Source organism: Embiotoca jacksoni, unplaced genomic scaffold (genome assembly GCF_022577435.1).
Source record: "Embiotoca jacksoni isolate LCO1_2020_lvr unplaced genomic scaffold, fEmbJac1.0.p SCAF_1, whole genome shotgun sequence".
Taxonomy (NCBI): domain Eukaryota; kingdom Metazoa; phylum Chordata; class Actinopteri; family Embiotocidae; genus Embiotoca; species Embiotoca jacksoni.
The window spans coordinates 25785799-25810620 of NW_027185229.1; the positions used below are offsets into that span (position 1 = coordinate 25785799).

At 42.3% G+C, this 24822-nt stretch overlaps 3 protein-coding genes across 7 annotated transcripts in view; 2 read left to right on the plus strand and 1 right to left on the minus strand.

The window, feature by feature from the left end:
• Positions 1-73: 73 nt before the first annotated feature.
• Positions 74-15430, plus strand: atrip (ATR interacting protein). Of its 4 annotated transcripts, none has more exons than XM_069149951.1 (19): positions 74-425; positions 1164-1853; positions 4206-4549; positions 5461-5543; positions 5787-5957; positions 6051-6163; positions 6457-6617; positions 6771-6872; positions 7143-7248; positions 8088-8252; positions 9018-9288; positions 9556-9609; positions 9863-10041; positions 11516-11652; positions 11799-11890; positions 12721-12807; positions 12903-12981; positions 13098-13316; positions 14105-15430. In XM_069149951.1, the coding sequence occupies exons 2-19, from the start codon at positions 1747-1749 to the stop codon at positions 14176-14178; spliced, it is 2544 nt and encodes an 847-aa protein (XP_069006052.1). In that variant the 5' UTR covers positions 74-425; positions 1164-1746; the 3' UTR covers positions 14179-15430. The 4 variants fall into 4 exon arrangements, with proteins under 4 accessions (XP_069006052.1, XP_069006044.1, XP_069006060.1 ...); XM_069149943.1 differs by having other exon boundaries at positions 1164-1849; positions 6774-6872; XM_069149959.1 differs by having other exon boundaries at positions 1164-1814.
• A 750-nt stretch (positions 15431-16180) lies between these two features.
• On the minus strand, positions 16181-21495 carry trib3 (tribbles pseudokinase 3). Its single transcript, XM_069150018.1, has 4 exons — positions 21411-21495; positions 18726-19004; positions 17957-18249; positions 16181-17452 (listed from the first exon to the last, which is right to left on the minus strand). Exons 2-4 carry the CDS (start codon positions 19002-19004, stop codon positions 16963-16965), a joined length of 1062 nt encoding a protein of 353 aa, XP_069006119.1. The 5' UTR covers positions 21411-21495; the 3' UTR covers positions 16181-16962.
• A 40-nt stretch (positions 21496-21535) lies between these two features.
• The window catches only part of pnp4a (purine nucleoside phosphorylase 4a), a 23442-nt gene continuing 20155 nt past the window's right edge, over positions 21536-24822 (plus strand). For both annotated transcript variants that reach the window (XM_069149997.1, XM_069150005.1), the window contains exons 1-2: positions 21536-21622; positions 24456-24529. The gene's annotated coding sequence lies outside the window, so the exon portion shown is untranslated. The remainder of the gene's footprint in view (positions 21623-24455; positions 24530-24822) is intronic.

Consider the following 24822-nt stretch of genomic DNA (forward strand, 5'->3'; position numbering starts at 1 on the left):
ATAATTGATTTTTAATTTTCAGATGTGATCCAGAAAAAAAAAAAGGGGACCTGAGGAGAGTCAAACCTAGTCTGAGCAGACCCGAGGAGACCTGATCGAGCTTAAGGATCAGTTATGCTGTTTGTAAAATGTGCTGTCACTCAACAGGGTTTATGCCACGCCTGATCTGAACGGCTGCACTCTAAGTGTTAAAAGCCAGCCGTCACAGAGTGAGGAGACGTGAAACCTCGTTTCAATGAGAATCAGCTGCAAACACTGTCTGTTGCCGTCTAAATTCAAGGACCCAGAGTTTATTACGAGATCTATAGCGCCTCACGACTACAGTCTTTACAAGGTTGGACATTTTCATATCATTTAATGATATAACATCCCACAGGTCTGAGTTGAACGCCATCAGATTCACATAAAGACTGCAGCAGTCAAAGGTAAAACACGACATTTATTGTTCTGCCTTCTATGATCATTGTTATCAATGTATTATTTCACTCTCAATCTCTTCTGCACACAGAAATGAAAATCAGTTTAATAATATAAGGAAGTTGTTTAAGAGAAAACCCTCTTTTTAAATGTATATCTTCGAAGTGCATTTGGACGAACAAACAAAAATATCGAACAAAACACTTCACAGGATGTCATGTCACTCAGCGCTTGTCCTCTAACAAAGTTAAATGATTCAGTTGAAGCTGTGAAAAGCAAAAGGGGGGGGAGGGGGGGAGGTGTCCCTAATGCTCATGACAACGATCAATTAAAGCTTCAGTGGCTTCAGAGTTGTAAAAATCCATCAGGATGCAGCCTGAGTGAAAAGAAAACACTCACTGCTGCTCTCTCTTTCTCTTTGCTACCTCCCTTGTACCAATATTGCTCGTGCATGCAGCTCTTTCCATAAATGTCACAGATGTCTGTGTGCCACAAACGGGTAGATGAAGTAAACACTGTTACATCCTCAATGTCTGAAAAGAGACGCTGTAGACGGCATGCGTGCAGTGCCAGAACAGAAAGCTAGACAGTCACAGCAGCAGTAAGTGAGGAGGGGGCAGGACTTCGCAAATAGTCAATTAATCGTGTGGCGTTATTCAGTCTGGGGAGGGTTTGTTAATGAGGTAAACTTGTAGAGTGTGAACTTGATGTCTCCCAGCTGAGAAATGTTTAATCTGTCAGTACAGATCACATCGCAAAGGAACGTCCTTCCCACCTGAACGTGAACACCGCTCGCATTGGACGGCGGTCCGTCTCCTGGGACGCCACCGCAGGAGAGGACAGTCACAAATGTCTTAGATCGATGCAGAATCAGGTCATCTGGGACAGGAGTCCTCTGCTGTGCAGTAACACACACACACACACACACACACACACACACACACACACACACACACACACACACACACACACACACACACACACAAACATGTATGTAGGCTTCATTTCATCTCATTCAATCTGTGAGGGTCAGCTTTGAGTGTTTGGTTGTTATGGTAACCAGCTTGCCTGCCAAATATGTGTGTGTGTGTGTGTGTGTGTGTGTGTGTGTGTGTGTGTGTGTGTGTGTGTGTGTGTGTGTGTGTGTGTGTGTGTGTGTGTGTTGCTTTTGTTAGTTTACTGAATTATCATTTTAATACGTGAAGAGCTGAATATGTGCAGAGGAGAGCCGCATCGGTGCCGAACACCAGTGTTGCTGGTGAAACTATGGCGATGCAGTGATGATCGTGTGTGTGTGTGTGTGTCTTCCAGCTGCTGCTGCTGCTGCTGATGATGATGATGATGATGACGGGTGCATCTGGATGCCTGTCGCTGAGCTCTGCCATTTCTTTACAGAAGTACGGAGGCGGGGAGAGAGAGAGAGGGAGAGGGAGTGAGTATGTGTCTCTGTCTCTCTCACACACACACACACACACACACACACACACACATACGCTGTAGAGCCTCAGCTGCGACACACAGACCTGTCTGTGTCTAAAAATGGAAAGCACACTTGCTGTTGCTGAGAAGCCACAAGAAGCTTCTATATGAGGACTGTGTGCATGCACGGATTCATGCTAACTTCCACCGGCATAAAGGACGTGGATAAAAAAACTGGCAGCTCGTGCCACGTTACATGCCAACAACGTGGGCTTTCACGAGGGCATCATTTAGTTGATTTATTTTAATCTTTCTTCATCCATCCACAGTCATTTCCTCTGGGGACTCAGATCCATGTTCGGCTAACTTTTTTTTTTTTAAATCCAATATTCATTCCCACCCCAATTTTACAAATTCAATTTAATTTCCTTGCTGAAATCTCAGCAGTGTCGTCTGACTGTCCTGCTGCCAAAATCCAGAAAAGATAAATTGTTAATACTCTCATTTTATGTCATTACTGAGCTCCGGGGCCATTTATGGACATTTTAGTTCCCCAAGCATGATGTTCCAGGGGGATTATCTGTTCATAATAATGTTTTATAACAGATATAATTATATTACTTTGGTAATTTAACTGTAGTCACTCATCCTCTGCTCTGTCTTTTGCCACCACGGTCTTATGTCAATCGTGGTTGTATTTTTACATGCACACTTTGTTCCTGTCATGTGTTATTCTGGTTTTTATTGCGTTCAGGATATGACATAAACCGTGATTTTTCATACCCCTGTGTGTTTCTAATATTATCCAGGTGAATATAAATCTTGTGTAGGAGTGTCATTGATGCCTCCACATCACAGAAGGTCTGTCACTTCTCTACTGAGGAGCAGGTGTTATTAATAGGATATCAAATTATATATAAATGTTATATTACTTAAATTATAGTTTTATTAACCGACATTTAATTTACATACATTTTCTGAATTGATTTTGAGAGTTCACCAAATTGAGTAAATCAGTTAAGGCCTGTTTTGCAGATAAATGGCTCAGCATTAAAATATGTAACGTGCTTGTTTCCTATAGTATTTTCTTACAGTGTCCATATTATTCTAAAAAATATTAATAGTTAGAGGACATGAGTGTGAATTTGTCGTAGTAGTGTGATGCAATAGATGTAATAGATCAAATATGATGTAAATGAATATCTTGCGAGGACTTAAACGTTGTCACTTTGTGATTTCTAACACAGGTGAATATAGAAGTTTTGTTATTAGTATTACATACCTATATACTTCTGTTGAATACATATGACTATAATCTATAGGTGTATACATGTTTTTCTGCACTAAAAAGTGCCGTTTTACTGTAATTATATTCATATATTTTATTTACGTATAGTTTAGTTTCGTGATTGCGATATCAATCATTTAACGATCAACAAGAAAACGTTCTGAAAATAGGAAACTGTTCCTTTAATGAGTCTTTTTTTTTATTTTTTTATTTTTTTACATGCGATTTTAGTACAGTTTGTCCCAAAGGGGGACCTGTACTAGCTCAGCGAACGCGGCGCCTGTGATTGGTCGCACAGTCGGCGCAGCGCTCTGATTGGTCAGATCGTCGGCGGCACCGCAGCGGGCTATGACGCTTCTGTCTCGACAACTTTAAAACTTCATGTTGTTTATTGGCAGCTTCACCGTTTAAATACTTTATTCCCCCTTTATTATTTCACCATGTGGAGGAGCGCGTTTGTCAGACAACTCTAAGATCTTTTTAATGAAGTTTTACGGGACATTTAAACGCCATCGTGACGGGGTGAGCTTTTTTTTTTTTTTTAGCTTAGCATGTTAGCTTTCCATTGGAGTCACAGCTGGTTGGCGTTATCTCTCCCAATATTCAGACTTGACCCTCTTTCGATATTCAGCTGTAAATACCTGATAATCCGATTAAATCATTTCACCTGAGAAACTGTGCGTGCAGTGGGAGTGAGTATTACAATTCGTGTTTGTCTCCTGAGAGAGAAAAAAAGGGAATAAAATGTTGACTAAATCATCCTCATGTTGTTTGTTGTGTATCGTTTTGTTGTTGTTTAGATTGTTGTTGTTGTTTTTTAACTCCTTGTAATAGATCAATTCCTATAATAAAGAATAACTGTTTTTATATGGATCACATACATATCTTAGGCTTAACCAGGAAATTAAACATTCTCTTGAAAATGTTGTCAGTGATTTCTGTTTTTACTCATTTACTGTCCGCAACCACCATGATTCTTCTGTATTTCATTTTATGGAAGCACATTTGTAGTAGAGTTTGGTAGTTTCATGTTCAACAGGTGTTAACCTGGCCTGTCCCTCTGCTCTCCCTTTCCTTCCAGCATGAACTGTCCCCCCACCAAGCGCCTCCGAGGCCCGACCCAGGACGTGGTGACGGCAGCGGCCTTCAACGACCCCTTTGGAGACGACGAAGACTTCACTCAGGATGACTTCGATGAGATCGACATCGTCGCCTCGCAGGCTATCACCGCAGCTGCTGCGGGCGCAGGAACGGGGTCCAAACCTAAACCCGCAACCGAGCCGGGCCGCGGGTCGACCTGGCCGCCGGCGGCTGGGCAGAGCAAACCTCTGAGCGGAGCCGCGACCAGTCAGAGCCGAGAGAACAACTTTGGACTCAACAGCAGAAGCAGAGAAAATGCTGGAATACCAAGCAGAGAGCCTCTCGGTGAGTGCAGAGAATTTATTTTTATTTTTTTATGTAAAATAATAATTCTATGCTCGTATTTAAACCTGGTTTATTTAGATATTTGAAGATCCCTTCGAGATATGCTTTTACATGTGTTTAAAACACTCTACTTTGAGTAATAATTTGATTGTAACATAGTTTTCCACCCCAAAAATCTATTATTTGGTGAAAATCTTTGATTATATTGACAGTCTGCATTCTTATCCTTCTGATAATGTTCAAAATCATTCTTCAATTATTGATTTTTTTTTTATTGATTTTCATCTTACCAGGCTGCTGTTAGCTTGACTTGATTTCTATGAAAATAGAAGATAAATGCCGCAGTCTGTTCAGAAAGCTTTGTTTATGTTCATACTGTGTTGCTCTGACAGTAGAAGATGTACTTAGTACATTAACAGTTAAATAAACAACATTGTGAAAACACATGCAACTGCATCTCGTCCAAAATTGCAAAAACAAAAAAAAAAAGTGTGAATTCCATCTCATCAGTTCGTGTTATTTTTTTTCTTCATTACATTAAGAAAAGCGCTGTGTTTTGACTCTTTATTTGGCACAGTGTTTGTTCCTCTGCGTGTGACCAAGAGCCAGTTTGGATTTGAAAAGTGTAAAATTGAGTCGGCGTTTTGTCCTTTTTAAGAGACAGAATTCAGAAATACCGAGACAGCCGATGTCTGAGAATAGAACATTTTCAGAAGACTTACAAAAACAGAGTGAGGACCTGGTCAAGTTTGTAAATCACAGTAAATGTACATTCTGCCAATTAAGGAACTTTGACCCTCTTTAACTTCTGCAGCATCATTTCACAATCAGATCCCAATTAACAGTCAAACAGGTAACACTCTCAGTTATGTTTATTTTTTTAAACGAAGCTCTGATGTTTTCGTGTCCAGGTAACAAGCAGCAGCGGTTTGGGTCGGACGGAGAGGAATCCTTCAGTCTCCTGGAGGCCCAGCACGCCACGCTGAAGAGGAAGGTGAGACTCACTGTGCAAAACGAAAAGCGTCCAACCGCACAACTTCTGCAGTCCAGCTTTCCCGAAAATTGCTTTTTTGACGTGTGATATATCTTTGTTTGATTGTCACACCGAGTCGGGCGACAGACGATCAAGAATGGAGGTTCTTTGAGGCCCAAAGTCTTCCAAAGCAGAGGAGATTTTTTTTAATCAGTGTGGTGTGAAGCATATTTATGTAGGCTTGTTGCGTGTTTCTTATATTAGCTGAAGGAAGTGGAGGAGGAGATTGTGTTGAAGAGTGGGGAGATTCGGGTGCTGAGGGACTCCCTGAAAGCAGCTCAGCAGGAGAAGGAGGCTCAGAGACAGAACCAGGTCCTGCTGGATACTCAGAGACAGAAGGAACAGAGCGACATGGAGATGGAGCTCAACAGGAAGGTGAGATGCTGAAAAAAAAAAAAAAACCACACACATATACAGGACTTATAATGATTTAGAAAAACACGATGCCGGCATGTTTTCTGTGTGCAGGTTCAGTCTCTGCAGTCTGAGCTGCAGTTTAAAGAAGCAGAAATCTATGAGATGAAAAACAAACTGCACTGTTCAGACAGAAACAAGATGGCCTCTCCGCTGCCGAGAAGCAGGTCAGTCATCCTTCACCATGAATACGCACATTAGATGTGATTGTCAGTTAAATGGTTTCTGTTATTTATTAGCACAAACTCCACCCATGTCCTGGTTGATTTCTGTCAGAGTAAATTCGAGTAGAAAATCGGACTCAGTAAACTAATTAAACTTAACAGGATCAGTCGAACAGTTACAGTTTGTGGAGATGAGAAAAGTAATTCAAGACATGAAGGGAATGTCGAGTGTTCGACTTCACTCATCTTCTCATCTCTAATCAGTTAAACTCTTCCCTCTTTCTCTCTCCCCTCAGTCCTAAAGTCCTGAGCTGTCTCGCCCAGATGCATCATGGGAGCGGCAGTAGCAGCTCCTCCTCCCCAACAGGAACTGGTTTCATCACCAAGGAGACGTTCGGGGCACAGTTATCATCCAGAACGACACCGGGGAAAGCGCCTGTGAAGACACCGAGAGATGGTGGGTGAAAGAATAACGGTGATGTCAGCGAGCTGATGGAAGTTGTGGCGATAAAAAGGAATATCTTTACTGCATTTATGGGGACTTTGAGGTCCACTGTGTGTGTGTGTGTGTGTGCGTGTGTGTGTGTGTGTGTGTGTGTGTGTGTTGCAGCAGCAGAAAGAAGGGCATCGAGCAGCAGATCCGGTGACAGACAGGAAGTGTCTCCTCCAGACCCCTTCCTCTCCATCAGACCTTCTCTTCTGCAACATAGAGGTGAGAGAAATAATAGAATAATAAAAATAAACAACCTGCAACACATTTAAATCAAAATCCTGACAGCTATCACGTTTTTGAAATCAGGGACCCACAAAAAAATGCAACCGGCAGCTGCTTTAATTAATGATATGCTACACGCATATTGTGAGAGTTATCAGAAGAGTTGAATATTGCAACACACAGAGAGCTTAAAGGAGACATTGTTATACGGTAAAGATGAATGTGTGATTTATATGATTAAAAAGAGATTTCCATGCTGTCCTCTAGGTGGCGTCCTGCTGGGGTTGTTGCTGCAGCAGCCTCTTTCTCCCAGCAGCCTCAGCCTCTCTCATCTGCTGTCTGTGAGTCCGAGCGGCATCCATCTGACATCCAGGTAACCATGACAACCTAGACAGTAAAGTAGCGTGTACTACGCATCATACAGTGCTGCAGCAGATGGTTCAGAGAAAAACGGACGGCAGTTAAACGTGCGGAAGTGAGAAATCTCCCTCCTCATTACAACCACTAGTGCCACTGAGCCAGGCATTTGAACCTGGCAAGCAGATCACAGACAAGAGGAGTCATGCTCATTGAAAGACACCCTGCTTTGATAATGTAAAAGAGTGAACACCTCGTACTGTGTGTTTTAACATGTGGGATCATTGAAGTGGCTCAAAAGCCAAAACACCAAACTTCTTCTGGAAATCTTCCTTCTAAGTCTGCATTATTTAGTTGCAAAATAATCACAATAAAAATTGAGCCTTTTAATCAAATATTGTGTTGTTATGATCACCCTGGCATTTACTGTATCTAAAATGGGTCGTGTTTAAGTCTTTGAAGGAGCAGGGTGGATTTAGTATTTAGTGTATTTAGCGCCATCTAGCGGTGAGGTTGCGGACTCGACCAGCTAAACACCACTTGCCTCACCCTGTCCCTCCAAGTGTGTGAGATTATCGATCGTGGCCAGCTCGACGTGCTTCGTGGATATGAAGCACGTCAAAAAAAAAAATCACAACCATTCTTTATTTCAGGGGATTTTACTGCCAATAGATCCCCCCTGTACTCTCCACCCCGGACCTTTAATGCAATCACCGGCACCATCAAAACATACATCGTTAGAAAAAAGTCTCTGAAAATTAAAATAGCTTCACATTAATTTTACTTGAGTTGTGCTAAAGATGATATTACATCTCACAGCTGATGTGTTGCTGTTTTGTGTCGTTGCGTGTTCAGTCGGCCGTCAACAGGTTTTCTGCTCCGCTCCGATGCTGCAGACTCCGTCGGTGGAGGTGGAGCTCCCGGAGCTGCCCTGCGTCCAGTCCAGAGTCTGGCTGTAACTGGACTCAACATGCTGAGTCAGAACCAACCGGCAGCAGCAGCCAGCAGCAGAAACAACAGGTAGGCTGACCGACTGCTGCAACTGATCTGCTGAAATGTAACAAACTCTCACTGCAAACTGATCCAGGACAGCAAACGCCGACACAACTGAACCGTCCTGTGGACAACAGAGTCCTCTTGTGGATAACTGGTGTAACAGCAGCACTGAAATGACCACGTGGGGTTAATTTAGAGAATTACCAAATAATTACTGGTGTCCTTTAATAATCACATTCATCCCATAGAGCACGTAGTCACAATTAGTATTTAATTATACTGTGTGCATATAACACCTTAAACACAACAACAGGAAGCAGTGATTTCCAAAGTGATTTCCACAGGATTTGTCTTTTTGCATTTTTATACTGAATACTCTTAAACATCTCACTGTAAAAACCTAAAAGCAAACTTTCGTTCACTACATTTTACATTATGTTACGTTTTTTTTCCTCAACAAAAACGCATGAAAATCCCTGTTAAATGTGCACAGATGTGGCAGCTAATTGCTGTGCAGCTGGCTGTTGGGGGTTGTCACGTAAATGTGAGATATTTCTGGCTTGTGAGTTTTTAATTTTTATATTTTCACAGCAGTCTCTGAAAACAGACCGGGAATAAAGGGATGCATGTGGTGATATTTGTATCTGAAAATGTTAGACAGAACATACATTATCATGTGGGGGATTTCGTACAGAGGCGTGGGAACCGCTGGTACAGACATTTAGTGTGATCGAGTATCTTAATTTGTGCAATCAAAACGTTGATCTGCGTATAAATCTGCGTGTGTAGGTCGTGTCCTGGAGCCGTCCTCATCCTCCCTCTGTTGGACCTTCACCTGTCTCAGCTCTGTCAGGCTCTGGACTCCCTCCGCTCCACCTCCGCTGACAGCAGTAGGTCAGACTCTACAGCTGCCAGCTCGCTCCCAGCAGGCCGTGCTGCTGCTGCTGCTGCTGCTGGGCTGGGGAGGCTGGAGGAGACGGGTCTGTCTGGGTTTAGCGTGGAGGATACTGGTTTCGCTGCTCTGAGGCTCCTCTATTTGCTGCTGGCTCACAGCGACGAGGTGAGCAAACGGATGGTACAGCTCGAGGGTTTTAAACTAATAGTCCTACATTAGTTACACCACTGTACGCACACACATACACCATTGCGCCCTCCATCATGTTCGAGACAGTCGCTGCTTCGTCTCGGACTGGAAGAGAAAACACTCGCATCAGTGAAATGCTACCTGAACAATCTTGATACTGTTTAAGTCGTTTGTGCACATTTTAAAGTTCATCTGTTTTTAGATGTTGTCTGAATCTGCGGTGACCTTTGACCTTCTCTTCAGGTGGTTGAGGCCGTGTTGTCAAAGGAGAGTCAGCGCGGAGTTGCAGACAACAAGGTACAGACTTTATTGTACTGTATTAGATATTAATAACTTTCAATCTTCGCCTTCACTGCAACAAAGAATGGCATGATTAGAATATCAGCCGCGTGTTATGAAACTACAAATAGTTTGTGTCGATCATAATTTAATGATCTTAGAATTCATAATTTCCTGGTGTTAACTTTCCTAAACATAGATTATGTGCTTGAATGTGCTGGGAGAGAAATGTTTCACTGACATCCTCCATCCTCCCTCCGTCCGGTCTCAGACTGACCACTCTGCTGCAGGAGGGGGTCTCTGCTCCCAGAATGCTTTGCTGCGGTCGCTGCTGCGGTTGTGTGATGCTGGCGTCAGTGGCAGCGGCTCACAGAAGACGGAGCTCGCCCTCAACGCCATGAAGACGCTGTATGTCCTCATCGAGAGGACGCCACACACACATACTGACAGGTACACACACATCAGATTTCAGTGGAAATATGATGTTTAGAGATTTGATTGTTTGACCACAGATTTCCGAACATGAGAAAAAAAAATACAAAAAAACCCATTTGACTGATGAACATAACATGGATATTTTGCTCCAACATTAAAAATCATGCTTCTTGTTAATGCATCAATCAACATTTTAAAAGTAACTGAGTGACTGAAGAACTTTGGACTGAAATTTTCCTTTTCCTCTATGAGCAAAAGTCTGGACAAACTTTTAACAATCAATTTCATTGTATCTTAGCAGTGTTTTATCTTCAGAGAAGAATGAAAATAATTATCTCGTGAACTTTTCATTTTAATTCATATTTTGTCCATTTCAAGTAAATGAATAATGCATAAAGACAAATATAAATGGTCTGTAAATGGATACTATAAATGTGATTTAAAAATTAATAGTTCATAAAGTGCATTTTATTACTTTCTTACTAAAGTGCTAAAAAAAAAAAGCTAAATATGGCAGTTATCATGTTACCAAATGGGGTTAGACAGGCATGCACAAATATTATTTTACTTCCATTAGATTGTTTTACAAATGTAGTTTCAGAGCAAATCTCCCACTATAATAATTAATAATTTTAAAGATGATGATAATGAAGAGAGAGACTTGCAGTCTTGTCTAGTCTGTAATTGTCAGTTTGTGAAGACTGCAGGGAGCAGTGAAGGTGACGTGAAACACCGTTTCAATCCTTTGTTTAAATCCTGTAATTACACTGCAAAGTGTGCAGGATTAACACGCACGCACACACCCACCCACACACACACACACACACACACACACACACACACACACACACATGCATGCATGCACATATATGATGCAATGCTCAGCATGAGTGGAGGAGTGTATGTCTGTGTTTGACTTTTCCACTGACTCTCAGAGGTTATGTAATATCTGCCTGTAAACTACCTGCAGTGATTTACTGTCACCATGGTGACGTTACTGAAAGTAAAAATAACTGATGAAATATGAGCAGCAGCCAGAGGTGAACTTCATGAACAACAGTTTAGGACGTTTCTAGAAATGAACTAGTATTGTGTTTCAAAAAATAAAAAATAAAAAAAGTATAAAAGTTGTCCAGTGATCGTTCCGGGGAAAATGCTACCAGCTCATGCAGCATGACTCCTCATGGTTTTGATTTACCAATTATCATCAGATTTATATTTTCTTATAAGTATGAGCCTTACAAATCCTGGTTTGGTTCAAACCGATGTCCATCTAGACTTCTGAGCGTCCGAAGTGATTCATCAAACAAAAAGAGAATCAGAGGAGCTGCTATTTGTGAATACTGTTCGTTTCAAAGAGGATCAAGTGTAACCTGCTTCTCATGTTGAAAAATCCACAGGGTCTTCTTATGTTTTCACATGACAGTATGAATTTAAGTAAAACTACAGTCCACCGTGGTCTCATGTGTTGTCTGTTTGTCTCTCTCAGGTTGCAGTGTGTGTTGCAGGTGGTGTGTGCGTGTGTGTCAGCAGACAGCAGGCTGCAGACGGTTTCAGAGTGTGTGTCCGTCCTCGTGTCGATGTCCGACCACCAGAAATTGGCCAAGCAGCTCTGCTCTCAGCACGGTGAGCAACATCTCTCTGATGTCTGTTTCAATGTGGTTTGGTATTTTTGTTTTCGCCTCCATATATTCGCTTCATCTAATTAATGTTTGCACATGATTTGAACAAACTGAGAAACGTCACTGCACTTTGTTTTCTGTTTTCTTTAGACTCCTGTGTTTTCCTGAAGTTGTTCCAGTTCATCAGAAGCAGAACAGACGACCGGGCAACACACATGGACTGGATTCAGCTGGACCTGCAGGTAACACGCACACTGTTGAGAATACTGACCTCTACAGGACATGTAGGCCAATAACAGAAAGATGTGCTGCTATGGTCTCGGCGTGTTTCTCGTGATTTATTTCGTGGTTCAGCTCCATCTAAAGCCAAAGTCTTTCTATCTGTTCTGTTGTCAAACTGGGATGAAAATCTGTCGTCTGTCTTTTCTCTCCTCATCCGGGCGGCATCCTACGGCCTCCCTGATCTCTCTCCAACACGTCTTTATCCTTTGTGTGTTTGTAGACTCAACGCCTTGAATCGTACAAAAAGAGATAACACACATTCTCTGGTGTTCACATGAAAAGTGACAAAAGTAGTTGTGTATATAATGAAAAAGGAGAGAAATGTTGAAACCCTGCGCGTTTTAAACCCGCTCACACGACGTAACGCTGAGTTCAGACTGACTTCAGACTTGCGTGAAAAAAGGCAGCGGTGGCCGATCAAACGTATGCAAACATCCATTCTTGGTTGATTAGTTTACAAAGCGCGCAATGTATTTCTTCTGATGACCTCTTGATCAACAAAACATGAACTCAGAGTTGTCAGTAGTACAAACAGCTGCATGCCTTCATGTCCGCAGGTAAACTTCGAAACTCCTGGACTTGTGACTCGCATTCGATTTCTGTCCCATTTCTGTCTCACCTGTACCTGAGGAAGAGTACATTATACTGCATTAATCCTGTGAACTGTTGTATTAACAGTGAAGGGCGGGTCTTCGTTTGTTAATACAGGATGCAGTTAGTGTTTGAATGCAGCTTTTATTTGAGAATTTGCCAAACCTTTGTGTTGTCCGTCGTTGTTTCCGCGTGTCAGGTGGTTCGTTTGCTGAGCCGACTGATGACTCAGAGAGCAGAGAGCTGGCCTGCCAACCTGCAGCGCAGCTGTCAGTGTTACACCGAGGTAACGCGCCCCGACTTTCTGCTCGGTCTCTTCTCGTACAGTGAAACTACACTTTGTGTTGCATCTTTTTACACAAGTCTTCCTGTCTTTCTAAGCTGGTTCAGACGGCGGTGATTGTTTTCCACCGTCAGTGGTTGGACCTCCGTGGTTCCCAGGAGCCAGCGGATTCAACAGGTCAGTCGAATTGCAGATTTGAAGCAAAAGTTTCAAAGTTTACTTTAAAATCCCTGATAACCCAAACTTTTTCTCTTCCCCCCCCCCCCCCCCCCCCCCCCCCCCCCCCCCTCCAGGCCTGGCCACGCCCCTGCCACGACGCTCCGCCTCCTCGCCGTGGTGGCCCAGCCCGGCGGCGTCTCTGCTCAGAGAGTGTTTGCTGCTGCTGCACTGGCTGCTGCTGCACCACGGCAGCTTCTCGGAGAGCTGCAGGCCGCTGCTGCACATGTACGACCAGGTGATCCCTGCAGTACGGGACACGCTGAGGAGGATCCCCGAGCTGACCGAGAGCGAGGGTACACACGCAGACACGCACACGCACACACGCACACACACACACGCACACACGCAGACACGCACACACACACACGCAGACACGCACACACACACACACGCACACACACACGCACACGCTCGGTGTCCTTTAAAGCTGCAACATAGATGAACTTTTCAGACGCTCCTGTTTTTATCTCAGTTTTCACCCACTTGCCTTCTTTGTCTGACTAATTGTTACTTTGGCTGAATAAGACATTTCAAGTCAATTTTAACTTTATTTTAGTTGTTAGATAACAACATGTGTCCTTTGTTGTGTAATTAAGCATCTCAGATTATTATTTTTTTCCACACTAGAAATGAACCAATCTTTCTGTACCAATAAATGTTTTGGTATAAAATGTTCTGCTTGTAGTGAACTGACACTTATAGGCTCATTTTAATGCTGTGGTGCTAAAAACTGAGCCAGCAGCCCACTTAATGAATGTAACTGATTAAAAAAACAATGACTTTAATAATTACACTGACAAAAAAGTCACATCTTGGGTAATACTTCATTTAGTTCATGTTTGAATTCATCTCTAACAAGTCCAATGTGCAATAGAGCCAATCTCAGCCATTTCTGTTGTTGTTGTCTCTAATCATGATGAAACATGTCACATTATTGTTAATTCCTTGGTATGACAAATGTTTATGGCATTAACGTTTCTGCACTCTGTAACACTGATAGTTGTAGTAATGTGTTACAAACCTTTACTGGACTGATTTTACATCCACATAATTTTGGACATGTTTTTTTTTCCTCCATCAGAGCTGGCGTTGGAGGAGATCTGCCGGTCGGAGGGCGATGACACTGACGACATGGACACTGACGCTGGCTGCTGATTGGCTGCTGATTCTGACTCCACATGTGACCCATGAGCAGACACGAGGGACAGTTTACCAGCTGATGGTCAAACATTTTTCAGACTGAGACACGGACGGAACAAGACTCTACTTTCTTTCAGACTTTTCTGTGAAGTTGAGGTGATTGAGAGGTCTGACTGACGTGATCGTCACAGTCAGAGGATTTATTCTGCTGTCCGATCGGATTGAAAAATAAAACATGAAGGTGAGGACAAACTCATACAGTCATTGTTCACGTTCACCTGTTCATTCCTTCTTCCTGTTGTCCTTCATCTCCTCCTGTTGTCTTTTCCTCGACTCTTCATCAACAGTTTCATTTCTCTGTGATTTGGACTTTTATCTCCTTTTCAGTGACATCCACAGCTCTCGTGGGTATCGCCACAAAATGATCAATATCCGTACCACTAATGACACTGAACCTACAGAAGTTTTTTTTTTTTTACTGCTTTATACTACTAAATAAAATGTTTACATCACTTTTCAACAACCCATTTTGGCCAAATTAACATTTCATGAGAAATGTACTATTTGGTGAGTAGTTTTAGGATCTTATTGATATCACTGCTCCTACTGAAGCTGCTTATCATTTCCTCATGATCACTGTGCGTGAAGTCCGACATGAAGATGAGACTCGCTGCTCGGCAGTTACTGCTGCTTAAGGTGTCCATTAAACATGATGTTACACCACGTTAGCTACCGACACCTGTAAAGCTCACTCGGTACCTTCTTTGTTCCCACGTCTGGTTTATTTAATCGGTAGGAAAACTCAAGTGTAAAATCAGATGGTATGAAAGTATACAAGATATCGTACAGTTCACGCCACAAACAGCTTTCACTCTGTCTCTGTATGTGATGCAGGTTCAAAACAGCAATAATAAAAAAAAAAAAATCCCTTTATTAAAGTTCCTGTTCGGGCATCAATTTAACCTCTAAAAGTTCATCTCTGCTCATTGAAATGAAATTACATGTGTAGAAGTTTTCACAAAAAAAACATCCCTAAATGCCTTAAAGTTGCTTAAACATGACTCGACACATTTGCCTTCATTCAATCCATCTGGATCTATGAATATGCAAACGGTCCCGGTCTGCATCTCCACCCACACATCTGCTCCTCCAGCTGGAAGCTTGATGATATGGAAAGTTATACACCTCGTGAGTTGATTGTTTCCTCAGGTATGTGACGTGTTTAAACCTGGCTGTGAATCTGTTTGTTTGACAGTAAGACCGCTTATAAAGTGGAAATACGCATCATACGAGAAAACAGCACATGGACACGTTGTTTGATTTTCAGCCAAACAAAAACCTGTATGGGACCAGAACAGTTTTTTAAACAACTTTATTTATTCTTCGGAAGTAACTGAGGTCTGAATTACACAGTATGCTAGAAGGCATCCTATTGGCCGACTCCAGGTCTGTTGGATAGTGATTGGACAAAGAAGCTGACCAAGACTAGAGCGGTGGGAATAATTTTAGTCCAGTTATCTCGGCATCATCACTTCAGTATTTTCTTGTTTTGTGTCAACAAATAGTGCTCGTCCTTCATCCCAGCTATCCTGAGATTAAGTTATACGGTTTCACTGAGGTAGCAGAAATAGTTTTCTCGTGATCAGGGATCAGGTCTGCTGTTATTTCTGGGTGATGGTCGTTCCAGGCCGCTTAAGTCATGCAGTCAGTCCTTGAGGCCGTGAAAACAAGAGGTGTCCCAGAAACAATTTTTATTCAGGGAAAATCACACGTCATGTCACGAGAAAACTTATCAATTTATGTCTCAACAAAAAAAAAAAAAATTGTGGAAATTGCAATTTTGTGGTGCTCATAAAATGTTACCCTAGTAACATTTTATGAGCACCACAAAAAAAAAAAAATTTAAAATTAAGTTTTGATACAGAGATAACTGGTCTGAAAATTAATTTTAGCAACTGTGATTGCTCTGTGCTTGTGTAGGAGTTACAAAGTGGGATCATCCAACAGATGAGAACAGTTTGATTTTCATACTGAAGCTGTATTTATTGTCACTGCTTACGAAATGTTGTGTAGTTTCTCTGGTTCCTTCTGTTTTACAGAGATGTGTGTTGCTGGTCACTTTCCATCACCGACCCTTCAACAACAGGCCAGAACGAGAAGTGTAAATACTGAGGCAAAGAAACTGTATCTCATATTAGGCTCCACCTCCTTCAGAGTCCACATTTTTAATCCAAATGGTGTGCCAGTCTCTACCACCTACTAAAATCAAAAGTATTCCCTACGGGGAGTAAATATAAATTCAAACACAAAATCCACTTTATAAAAATGTTAAATGGGCCATTAAACTGCTACATGGATTCTCCTCTTTGTGGTTTGACAAAGTGCACCTGAACACACCAGTAGTTCTGGTTTGTGTCAGGTACAGGTACTGCTACTGGTGACTCCAAGCAGCAGGTTCAGGCTTCAAGGTGCGTCGCCTTCATAGGCCACGCCCTCTGAAAGAGGCGGGGCCTGAGTTGAGACACAGCTGTAGAGAGAGTAAGGCACCCAAGGGTCAAGTAATCCAGGATGAGACTGTGTCTGTAGTGTTTATGTGCTGTTGTATGTCTATATTTGTGAAGACCAAATGAGTCGGGACTTTTTGTCTGAGCCTCACAATATTAAAGGGTTGTTTTAGGGTTCGGACTTGGTTTTAAAATTTGAGTTTGAATAAGTTTAGGTTGCAGGCTCTGAGGATTCACTGTAGCAGTGAAGGTTTCACCAGTATAGACTTACAAAAGTGTGTATGTAACTGTTTTGTTAAATTTTTCCAGTCCATGTTGGCACCACTTGATCTTCCTCCTCTTGTTTATTCTGTAGTGTTGTGTGCGAGTTGTGGTGCGTCTTGGGCGTGTTGTGGTGTGGTGTGCGGGGACTGGTCAGCCATGGGTGCATCAGCAGCTCGGACGCCTTCAGTCTCTCAGCGGGCGACTTCCTCAGCATGCAGCCAATCAGACACTTGGCCTTCGGGGACAGCCAATCGGGAAGACTGAATGCCCCTCGGCGGATCTTGGCGAACAGCGCGGCCGGCTGCGTGTCCTGGAAAGGGTATCGTCCAATCAGCATGGTGTACAGAGACACGCCCAGGCTCCAAATGTCTGCGGCGCGCCCCGAGTAAGACCTGTTCCCATTGGTCAACAGCTCAGGACCAACGTAGGCGGGACAGCCGTGTCTGTCCGTTAGAGAGTCGTTGTCATGGTCACCATGAAGGAGGACGCAGTCGTCGAGGCCGAGAAGAGCGAGACGAGTCCTGCAGGAGGAAAACCACACTGGTCAGACTTAGACTTAAGTTTACCGGCAGCAGTATCTGTCGTACTGGTGACAGAAGTAGTTCTATAATTTAGGGAGATTTTATTTTCATGTGTCCCACCGATACTTCAGATTGCAATGCTGCTACTACCAATGCAAGAACAGTTATTAGTGTTACTAGTATCCAGTTATGTAGTATAAGTACAATTTATAGTAGTGTGAGCAGTGTTTTTTAGCAGCATCAACAGTGGATTTTAGGCATATGTTATATTTTAGTAGTAGGTGCTCAGCAGTATCACTGCAGTGTTTTGTCTACTCAGTATCACCTACTTCTGTCAGTGTAATGTGCAGCATTACAGCAGCAGTAGTAATATCTACTGTGGTATCTATTGGTGAAGACAAACCTGTGGAGCTTTACAGAATTAGTGTTATCTATAACCGTCTTATCTCTGTTTGTTGGTGCAGTATTACTAACATTATCGGAGTACCTGTCGGTGGGTCTCACCTGTATTTGTCGGTGAAGACGAACCTGCGGAGCTTCAGGTCTCTCAGGACGACTCCTTGGCGATGGCAGTGCATCACGGCGTTCAGCATCTGGCCAAACAGAAGTCCCGCCTCCTGTTCGTCCAGGCGCTTCCTGCTGCGCACATACGCATGCATGTCGCCATGGTGACCGGGCAGGAAGACATACACGTTGTCTTGGCCAATTACCACATCCAGCAGGCCGCAGATGTTGTCATGGTTACCAATCCGGGCGTAGGCTGCCAACCGCTCCTGGTATCCACGTAGAGGGAGTACCTGTAACCATGGCAACCAGGAAGGACGGTCAAGGTAACATGATAACAGTTGCTATGGTTAAAAACCGCTGCTTTGTGAATGTTATGCAATATCATGAATACTTCTATTGGTGGTATTGTCATTAGTACCCGTTTTATCACTTCAAATGTTAGCAGTATTTCTGCAGGATCTGTAGTATCTTTGCATTATCAATGATATCATAAGCAGTTTTAACAATACTTTTGGCAGGATCAGGAGTATTTTTGAAGCACTTTTTGCCTATTCAAATACTTATTAGGAATATATATGTAATAATAGTTTTTTTTTTTTTTTTTTTTTTAAATCAACTGCAGCAGTATTTTCAGCTCTACTAGCAATAGTGCTTTAAGTATCCGCTTCAGTTAGTCATATTATTAAATGTATTGGCGGTAATGTTTAATCATTGACAGTAACATTGTTTTTCACTGCACAAGTAGCCACGCATGCGTGTTTCTTACCTGACAAGTGTACTGCTGCTGAGTGTGCTCATGCACAGCCCTGAAGGTCTCCTCCCTCTCACAGCGTTCAAACAGGAAGTATGGTCCGACTTTGGTGGGTGACTGGTTCTGGCTGGACTTGGGGGCCGGGCTTGTGGGCCTGAGGCAGGGGGGTAGCCCGGCGGAGGGCGGAGGTGGAGCCAGACGGGCTCTTTTACATTTCAGGAAATTGTCTTGGGGCTCGTCCAATAGCCTCTTCAGACATATTTGAGACCTGGTTGTGGCCACGCCCATGCTCATCTATGATTGGAGGAGACAAGTGACACAATCAGGCGTGTGAATAATACATTCAAGTTTCATTTTGACTGTGACACGGGTTGTTTGAAAAACAATACGCGTCACAGTTTATGTAAGCCATTCACACCGGCTTTTATGCAGCGAGGTGTTTTTTTTTTCCTTCTCTTTCTAACTTACCTTTTTGTTACACAACTATTTTTTGTCAGTTTTTATGTGAATAACTGAGTGCAACAGCAGCAAATGTATTTAGTTAAACCCCACTGCTGTCAATAGATTAAATAAATCACAAATAATTATTATTACATATTGATGGGAAATATATATGTAATATCTATAATTCCATGTACTTGACTAGAACGGTCAGGTGACTATTTTTTTGTCATTCTTTGGGACAGGACCATGAAAGCTGTATTAAGTCCATTTTCATGTATGAACTCGGGACAAACTAGCTGAAGCCCTTCAAGTTACAGCACTGCAGCGCCCTCTGCTGGCGACACCCCCCCCCCCCCCCCGCCGAGCCTCCTCCCTCCACTAAAGCGCTCCTTGGTAAATATCCCAACACAAGAGTAAAATGAGTAATATTAGCATCATGTCTCACTGTGCTCTTCGTCCTCGCTGCTCACATGTTACACAGTCAACGTGTCTATAGGCTTCGTGATGCAACTTCCTGTAAGCTGACAGGCGCTTCAGCTTTCAGATCGTTGCATCAGAGCACAACAGTTTATTGTTTAAACAGGCTTTTAAATACAGTCAACAACTACACACTCACACTGTGTGTGTGTGTGTGTGTGTGTGTGTGTGTGTGTGTGTGAGAGAGAGAGAGTGAGAGAGAGAGAGAGAGACTTGTATAAAGTTTGTCAGAGCCTGTGGTTGCCGTGGTGACGCTATGAGGAAGCCTGTGGGCCCCGGGCTGCTTTCACTCTGCCGAAACGCCCTGAGTCACAGCATCACCGTGGCAACGTCATCAACCCTCCCATACACACACACACACACACACACACAAACACACGGCGAGTGTGTTCGGTTTGACATCAGTGGAGGATTTCTCCATCGCTTTATGTTCAGCTTGCAATCAAAGACCGAAACGCCAACGAGCGAATTAAAAAAAAAAAAAAAAGCAGACTGAAGGGCTTATGGGAACCGGAGTTCACTTAAGTCCACTAAATATGATGTGAAATATCATGTTGTTTCGTCTGTTTATTTAGAGAAACGGTTTTTCGATCCACTTTAATGTCTGTACGTCATATGGTGGATTGACATTAAAGAAGTGGAAGTTGAAATACAGATTTATCGAATAAACAGCAATGATGAGATTTGATTCATTTTAAATCGATATCCTGATTTAGACCTACAGGCGGAAAGACTTTTCCGTAACTTCAGTTGTTTCTCTGACATGGTCTCAGCTCATTTTGAAATTTACAACGGCTGCAACTAACAATTTTCCCAACTGAACCTTCCGATAAAATAGACCAATACGATGTTTTCAACCTGAAGAGTAAAAAAAAAAACAAAAAAAAAGTTACTCCCAGAAAACCGTCACTCTCAAACAGCTCGTCACTATAATTTGGAATTTTTTTGGGTCAAATCTGCCGTCTCACTTTCTGTCAACGAATTGATTTGTTGACTGGGAAACTCTCTTTTCAGCCAAAATTCAAAAACTCTGTGTGAACAAACTGTTTGTACCATTTGCTTCAAGTCGGTCAGCTGTTTTTTTTTCCTTATGACTGCTCTTTGTCTGTCTTGTGGTCTGTTCACAGTTCACTCTCAGGCTGCGGTCATCCCGCATTAAAGTGAGTAAATCGATTTAAATCAGTTTAATCACTGAGTAAGTCTGTTTTATTCAAACATACCCCTGCGTATAATCTGTGCATGAAAAAAAAAAAAAGATGTCAAATCTAAAGACACTGATTTTACTCAACAGGTCCCCGTCTCCATGACAACTGAAGCTGACCAAGGCCATGTCATACCTGAAAAAGCCAGTAAGTGGACAATAACTTAAATTCCTTCTGAACTCTTTAAACTTCTGTCATAAACTTGACTGAATAATTAACAACAAAACCTAAGAATGATTAAGATGTAAATATTGGACTTTTTTTTAATTGGTTGCATTTATCTGTCAAATATATACTGTACATTATTAATAAATAAACAACCTAATAACTTTACAAAGTAGTTAATAGGTATGAGGATGCTTCTTACTAATAAATACATTACACAACAATCCCATAATATATTAATATGGCCATAGGGAAGAGGCCAGTCTAAATAAAGAGAACTTTAAGTACATTTTACTGATAAATTTTTTTGTATTTTGCAAGTCAAATGTGATGTATTAGTAGCTTTGTTTTATAGTTTGTTATTGCGGCTTTAGTAAAGGGTCTGAGTTCTGATCTCAGGTCAGTTTCTTACCTTCAGACAGACAGACTGGTCCGGGCTGCAGATCAACAGGAAACCAGTGGATTCAGCAGAAACCCAGTACAGTCGGTGTGGAGCAGGAGGTTTCTGTCTGTCCGTCAGAAGTTACTGCAGAAGTTGGTGCAGACATAAAAACAAAAAAATGTTTTCTGCGCGAAGCTGAACTCCGACTGGGACCGGCAGCGGCGGTGATACCGGGAGCACTGGTGAGCGGTGACGTCTTTGTCTGCGTCTTATTGTCTCGGGTTGCGCAACCTGTCGTTAGTCAGTCAACAGAAAGTTGTTGAGCTTCTTCTTTGGTTTGAATTAAAAGAGACTTTGACTGAAAATCAGCAGAAAAACAAATCGAAACTGTTGAGTAAAAAAAAATATTTTTTTTTTAAATGAAACTACTTTTTGTTGTTGTTGTTTTGTTGTTTTTGTTTAAATATCCGGTGCTAAAAGTTGAACAAAGCAGAATCAAAGCGAGTCCTCCGGTCCGCCTCTCCGTCCCTCCACCGGGTCTAAATAGAAATGATCTCGGTCTTGTTTGGATCCACTCCGGTCCCCGCCGATCCTGCTGGTCTCCAGAACTTTTGAGCCGGACTGCGGACTCGGGACTGTCTCTGACTCCGGGTCTGTTTGGTTTCGTTGTTTCCTTCCGCGGTGTCGTCATCCAGCGGGGCGGAGCTTCGATGTTGCAATCCCGAGCTGATCGGTCGTCAGAAACCCGACAGCAGGGCTGAGCAGGGCTGAACAGTGCAGGACGTCCTTCTCACATCTGTACATTAATATACAAGTGAGCGCGGTCCGGCAGGACAGATGCGCAGATGGACTGACAGCAGGACTTTGACCTTTTACCAGGCCTGTTGTTCCAATGAGAGTCGGAGAGCATCCGTGTCGCACTCATACAACTTCAATCAGTTTCGAAATGAGTTTTCACTTTCAAGTTCAAAAAAAAAGTAGAAAGTTACTGAAGATATAACATTTGTGGATGATTTTTTTTTTTTTTACCCGTGTTGTTGTTATTACCCCCCCCCCCCCGCCCCCACACTCTTCCAAAAACAAAAATGGAAAAAGGACAGACTTTTTTTCTGAGTAATGTGAAGGAGAAGCAACTCTGAAAAGGCCAGTGTTGATAATCTATTTTGAAAATATGCTGACAGCACATTGATAAGGTCAGAAGCTGCAACGGTCAGATTTAACTTTACACAACAGCTGCTCGGGTCATATACGTATATATAGATAGATGATATTTATCACCCAGAATTCCTCTGGATCTGGCATGTGGAACACATTTATTCACACGGTTGCGTTGTTTGTGGAAATTGTGACCACACATTAAAAACATCATGAATTTCTTCAAAGTTACACTGTGAAACAAATTGAAAATATAAATCTTTCCAGCTGCAAACTTCACACTGATTAATATTTTACCTTTTAAAAGACAATTTACTTATTATACTGTTAAATGCGTATTTGATTCAAATCTACTATTTTCTTTTTATAGCAAAAATTACATCGGCAGAATGTTTTCGTGTCATTAACGGCCTTTTATTTGTGAAGTGACTGAACAAGGGGGGTAAAAAAAAAAAGCTTTTTATGTCTTTACAGTGAATAAGGCATCAAATATGTGACTTGTTTTGGTATTGGGTGTGACTAAATATAGTCATTCATGCACATTCACCTGTAAAATTCCAGGCTCAGTCAGAGTCGGTCTGGTGAAACCTGATAAAACATGTCGTAATAACAACAACAACATTGTTGTTTGAAAGCACTTTTCAGATACGCGCAAAGTTCTTCACATTTTAAAAATGAACAAAGCGCCAGTTAAAAGTGACAACGCGTCAGTTCGCATCTGCATCAAACAGAGAGCAATTTAAAACGGAGAGGCCAGTTCAGCAGAGATGCGACTACAAGAAAATAAAAGGGGTTGAGGACTTTTGAAGGAACTTGAAGCTCTCGTTCGTTCCACGGGGAAGAAAACCGAGCAACTGAAGGCTCCGCAAGTGGATTTTAATGACGTTCGGGCTGATCTAGAATAAACAATGAGCGAGTCAGTTAATTGACCTGAAAGGTGAAACCGTGTATTTATGTACTGAACCGCGTTGTTGCAGGAAGCCGGCGCAGTAACACAGAAGGTTTATTTTCCATCGATCGGCCACATTACAACCGGCGAATTCGCTTTCGACGGAAAGTTTGTTCAGGACTGTTTCTTGATCAAGATACAAGTTGCTGTGTTTTCTGGTTGCCTGGCAACAAGTGCCCAACCCTTTGTTTTTCACTTTTTTTTTTTTTTTTTTTTTTTTTTTTCAGTCTTCATGCCGATCTCGGCGAACAGGCTGCCGGCGGTAGCTTCACATTTAGCGTACGGGCATGTGATGGGGTCTCCGTGTCGTCGGGCGAGGTGAACTCCAGAAAGCAAACGAGTGTTTTCGCAAAATACGAACTCTTCCTTGAGCATTTCAATTTGTGCCGCTGATCAGCTGCCGAACTTCGAGACAGAAAGTCCAAATAGGAGGAAGCAGAACTGAAAAGATGAATTGATTCACGATTAATTGATCAGCGTTCACTTGTTCTTCACGAGCAGCTGAATCCACCAGAGCAGCGTTGCAGATGGAGGTTTTCCTCTGACAGTAATGTTCCCGGCGCTGTCTGTGCGGTTTGAACTCATTTAGCTGAACTGTTGGAACTACAGAGCTTCTGCCTCGTGCTGACCTCTGACCTTAATCTCCGCTCAGTCTTGTTTGTCGGACGCTCAGCAAGCCGCACATGTTTCACATCTGCTCACCTGAGTTTGTTCCATATTCAAACACACCAGACGCGTTTCTTCTTTGTAATAAATGAAGCCGAAATGATTGATTATCGATGACTCGACCTTAAACCCCGCGCTGTACACGTGTGTTTTATTCCTGAATGAACTACAGGTTTAACTAAATGGTTTGTATTTGTGAGCCGGTAATTAATTAAACAATAAATTATCGATTACATTGACAGCCTGTTAAAACACCTGTCACCTGAGTCTCTTACTCATTAGTGTTTTATCCTGTTTCTTTTCAGCTCCTCTCTCTGACCTCCAGGTGACTTGTCTGCCCCCCCACCACCCACTGACCCCCTACCCCATCTACACACAGGTGAGAGACTATATATATATATATATATATATATATATATATATATATGTATATATATATACATATATATATATAGATTGTTAATTAAAAACAGAAAAGTGAAGACTTGAAGGCAGAGATTTGACTGTTTGACAGATCGTCTGGTTGCCGATGACTCTGGTCAATGAAAATGTTTTAACTAAATAAGAATAGAAATAAGTTCAATCCCGGAGTAACCGAGAACTGTGAGTCACAAAAGTGACACTGTAAATGACATTTAAACGGGAAACTTAGACTTTTTCCCCAGAACCATC